The 4,935-nt window shown below is 45.1% G+C and overlaps 1 protein-coding gene across 1 annotated transcript; it reads left to right on the forward strand.

Annotated features, from left to right (window-relative positions):
• Window positions 1-1,507: 1,507 nt before the first annotated feature.
• LOC104948971 (FRAS1-related extracellular matrix protein 1-like) lies at window positions 1,508-3,792 on the forward strand (the record flags this gene model as incomplete). The annotated part of the gene is made up of 5 exons (XM_010775218.1): window positions 1,508-1,852; window positions 2,448-2,590; window positions 2,708-2,904; window positions 3,095-3,185; window positions 3,640-3,792. Coding segments are annotated over 5 exons (929 nt in total), but the record flags the coding sequence as incomplete, so codon positions are not given.
• Between the last annotated feature and the right edge of the window lie 1,143 nt (window positions 3,793-4,935).

Raw genomic sequence — 4,935 nt, forward strand, 5'->3', positions numbered from 1 at the left:
AGCACGAATCCAGACTCTCCTTTGGAAAAGATTGGCTGGGAAACGATAGAACGAGCACGTTTCATGCAAAGACCTGTGGCTGCAACCTGGAGCAAAGCAACAAACCATTGCGTAGCTAACTAGTAGCGCTAGCTTTAGCTAGCTTTAGCTAACGTTAGCTAACGAAACGAACTGCCGAGTAAAATTGGAAAACATTGGTAATTAATAGAGTGGCGAAGTCCCTCCCCTTCCGGGGGAGCTCCATGGGACCTTATTTCGGAAAAATTATGTATTTAAGTCAATGGAGAGAGAAAGATTATCTTTCGATCCCATTTGAATTGTGCCACGAATTACACATATGATGTTTGTCAATTTAAAAGATAATTTTGCAAGTCAAAAAAATAAAAATGTGTCGTAAAACTGTGAAGTAACAAAAATGTTTGTGTGAAACACTCAATGAACTACATCTCTGGTCTCGCAGTCTTTCTAGTTGCATATTTTTCATAGTCTTATATTTCAACAGTTTTACGACAAACTGTGACTTTTTTGACATGGAAATTATTTGTTTAAGATTGACAAATATCATATTTGTAATTCATGGCACAATTCAAACGGGATCGAAAGATAAGTTTTCTCTCTTCATTGACTTCAATACATAATTTTTCCGAAATAAGATCCCATGGACCGGAAGTAAATGGGCGTGACTTTGCCACTCTATTATTCTATAATTTGTAAAACTATGGTGTTAAAAACGACAATTTCAAAAATGCAGATTGTAATTGTCAGATATAGATATACAGATACTAAAGATACTAAAGATACTACAGATACTAAAGATAGGCAGGTACTTGCTTTCAAGCAGAACAAGGGGGAAAACAAACTTAGCAGGAGTGTTTACGTGTTCGGTGTAATGACATACAACAGCCTCGACAACTTTTGTAGTCCTATTCAGCCACAAAACGTGATCTATCTCTTCAATTTGTGTCAACCACAGACCTTATTTCGAGCTATTTTCCAAAACCCTATGGAGAAAATGCAATGCTTTTTGACGAAGGAACTGGAAGTGGTAAAAATGCTAACTTACTTCCGGGTTTTAGGACTGTGGTTCTCTATTGCTTTCCGTTATGGATGGGTTATATTCATTGTAATCAATCAAAAAAGGGATTAAAACTTTTTTTTTTTTTTTTAAATGAAGGTTATATGTCATGCAATAAGAAAAACTGATTTTAATGTTTGTGTCTTTCAGAAACATAAATCGCAATATAAGATTAACATTATTATGTGATCATGGTACGCAACATAGCATAAATGAATTATAAATCAGTTTCCCATGAACCCCTCTCTTTAGTTGTTAAAATATGAAAAATGTAAACACAGTTTTCCTTTGTTTACATTTAAATAACATCAAATGTACTTAATAATAATATTTGACCTTATTCACCGTCTGTTTTCCATCATCTCGTCCTAAGAAGACTTCCTCTCCAGATGTGAACATGTGTACAGTCTGATGCTGTGTCCTGTTCCCCAGGTAAGAAGGCATTCATGTTTCGTGTTGGGGATCTGAGGGAGGGTGTGGTTGTTTACCATCACTCCGACAGTGACACCACCCACGACCACATCGTCTTCCGCATCAGCGACGGCCATCACAACATCCGCCACAAGTTCCCCATCAACATTCTGCCCAAAGACGACTCCCCGCCCTTTCTCATCAACAACGTGGCAGTGGAGGTGCAGGAAGGTGGTGCCGTGAGGCTGGAGCAGTTGATGCTGTTGGCTTCTGACCTGGACTCCAGCGACGACTACATTCTGTACCAGGTGACCTCCAGCCCTCGGGCGGGGCAGCTGCTTAGGAAGACCTCCACCCAGGAGACAGGTGAGGGATGTAAAATACACTCTACTTCATACACTTTGATATAAGAGTTGGTTTTTATTCTGTTTTTAAGCTCAAAGTGGTTACTGTGGTTAGAAATTAAGCCTAACCAGGCGTTTTTTTTTCTCCCATTCCTTGTTAAAGACATTTCTTCAGCAACAAAAACTGATTTTGACCTTAGAGTGAACCTCTATGAAGTCATGGTTTCTCTCTTTATTTAGTTAGCTGTTGAATTGTTTTTGTTTTCTTTCCCAGTCTGGTGTATGGGGTCCCTTTCATGTTTTACAGCTTTGTGCACCTACAAGTGAAAATTAAATAAATACAAAAAACACAAACATCAATGAATCAGTAAAAAATATCAATTTTCGCCAAAAGAAAATGCTTCCCTAGTCGTACTACCTCATAAAACAAACATCCCATAGTCAGATCACTTCACTTTCAAATACTGTATATTAACAGCCCTAGGTTTCAATACATGTAAATACACTGATCTCAGCAGTTTCTCTCAGCAGTGGTAAAACCTTTACAATGTTAAAGTTAAAGTTGATGCTCGTCATCTGGTGATGTACATATTAGATCCGTTTAGCTTTCCATGCAGGAGATCCAGTGGAGAGTTTCCTGCAGAGAGGTCTGATCCAGGGTCAGATCTACTACCAGCACTCAGGAGAGGAACAGTTCGAGGACTCCTTCGACTTCACGCTGTCTGACAGCCACCAGCCGCCCTACCTCTCCCAGACATATGTGAGTCAGAGTACTTATGACGTGTTTGATTCAAATAAACACTAACGATAGACTTTTCTGTCATCAGAATAAAAAGGTTTTCTGTCACATTGACCCCTTTCCCCTCTGTGGATCCAGACGGTGGTGGTCCATGTTTTCCCGGTGAAGAACCAGCTGCCGGTGGAGGTCTCCGGCAGCATTCGCTCCCTGACGGTTAGGGAGACGGAGGTGGTTCATGTCACTCAGGCTCACCTCCACTTCACCGACCGGGAGCATCCAGACACAGACCTGAGCTACGTCATCACACAGCCCTGCATCAACCCGCTGCATCCTGGGTAAGGACAGGATGGGACTCCTCTGCTATCCTCAGCTCCATGACATCTTTAGCCTAGCTTAGCAAAAAGACAGCTTACCTGAAATGTAAATGTCAAACTCCTTCAAAAACATCTGATTAACTATTTTATTCTGGAGAATAAACACATTGATATTGAATGAAACAGTTTTTTACTTATCTTTTATTTTCAGGCTGATGGATACGGGACGTCTGTTCTACACAGACATAACCAACAGCATGAAGAAAGACCACATGGTGCCGGTGTTAAAGTCCTTCACACAGGTATGAAAATATATAAAAATACATTAACTATATACTATATTATATAACCAGCACCATCCTACCATTTGAAAGAAGTCTAATGACGTTTATAATAGGATTCTAAAGAGATGTGATATTAACTAAACAATTATTGGATAACTAACAAAACGTTGGGTTAAGTATTGTAACCCTTGTTATATTAGCACAGGCGGAGCCCTCTAATGGACTCTATGGGTACTACCCTCTATGCAAGCATTCACCTAATGAGATATCTATAGACGTAGCCGGCCCCGGGGCGGGCCGACCTGAATGCGCGCGCATCTCACCGTATAAAAGGAGGCCTCGCCTCCTGACTATCATCCTACACCTCTCTTCAGCGAGCGATATAGGACAGACAGTGCCCTGAGTAGAGGGCTCCGCCTGTGCTAATATAACAAGGGTTACAATACGTAACCCAACGTTATATCTCTCACAGGCTCCGCCCTCTACTGGACTCTATGGGTACAGTGGGTGGAGCCCCGATGTATACGCGCACTGTCGTCCAACAACAACATTCCACCCTACTGCCCCTGACCGGCTTTTCTGGTCAACAGCTGCTGCCCCACATTCTCCTTTAACCCAGTTGTGACCGAGGAGAAATCTGGGCTGTGGCTGACAGAGCACACCCTGCTGCGCTTACCTCGCAGAAAGTGTGCTAAAAAAACAGTGACCATGCCCCACACTCAGACACCGACCCCGTGCAGAGTGTGTGTGGACTAAAGTGTGGAGGGCTACCCCCCTCCTGAGAGCAGCCCTCGCGCCCCTCGCCCATCCCGGGACCCTCAGAGGGCCCGGGAAAAGCATCACGTCCGGGGAGGGGGTCAGATACCAACTGACCCACAACCCCCCCCCCCTACAAATCCTGTGTTGCCCCAGCAAGCACAGACGGGGAGAAAGAGCCAGACAGGTCCAAGAGATAAAACCTTATGAAGGGGCCTGGCATCGACCAAGACGCCGCTGTGCATATATCCTCCACACCGTTGAATAAGGCTGTTGACACAGCTACAGCCCGTGTGGAGTCCGCACGAATCCCAGGCTCTCCCTGCCTGTCCGTAGGCATGTGCAATGCACTCGCAGAGCCAGCCTGCCAGGCGTTTCTGGGACAGCGCTTTCCCGATCACCCCGCCCCCGAAGCACACGAACAGCTGTTCGGTGCGTCTAAGGGCAGCCGTGCGCTCCACATAACATGCTAGTGCACACACAGGGCAGAGGAGGTGAAGTTTAGCTTCCCTGTCCCCACCATGGGGGGGAAGACTAAAACCCCCTAACTGAATAGCCCTCGACCTGAACGCACTCCTTAGGTTTTTGGGCACAAAGGAGGGGTTCGGTCTGAGTGTCGCGCCACTCCGGTCACCCCCGAATCAGTAAACAACTCGGGTGCACCGACAGAGCAGTTAACTCGGACGTTAAGGCAAGAAGCAAAGCTGTTTTCCACGACAATGCTTTCACCATGTGAGCAGCCGCCATGAGACCCAGAGTCTGCATGACAGTAAAAGCTGTCACTGTTGCCCCCTGTCGCAGCCTGTGCACCCCGCGAAGAAGGGACGCACGTCTGCTCTCTGACAGGGTGGCGCGCAACGCGCCCGCATCGAGCACCACACCCAAATACAACGCCCGTTGGTGAGGTATGGGGGTGCTCTTTTTCCAATTGATCGCAAAGCCCAGTTTGGTCAGGTGTGTGATCAATTGTGCTGTGCAAAACATTGCCTATTCCCGTGATCCAGCCATGACT

The sequence above is a fragment of the Notothenia coriiceps genome, unplaced genomic scaffold, assembly GCF_000735185.1.
Source record: "Notothenia coriiceps isolate Sejong01 unplaced genomic scaffold, NC01 NC01_scaffold00015591, whole genome shotgun sequence".
Classification (NCBI taxonomy): domain Eukaryota; kingdom Metazoa; phylum Chordata; class Actinopteri; order Perciformes; family Nototheniidae; genus Notothenia; species Notothenia coriiceps.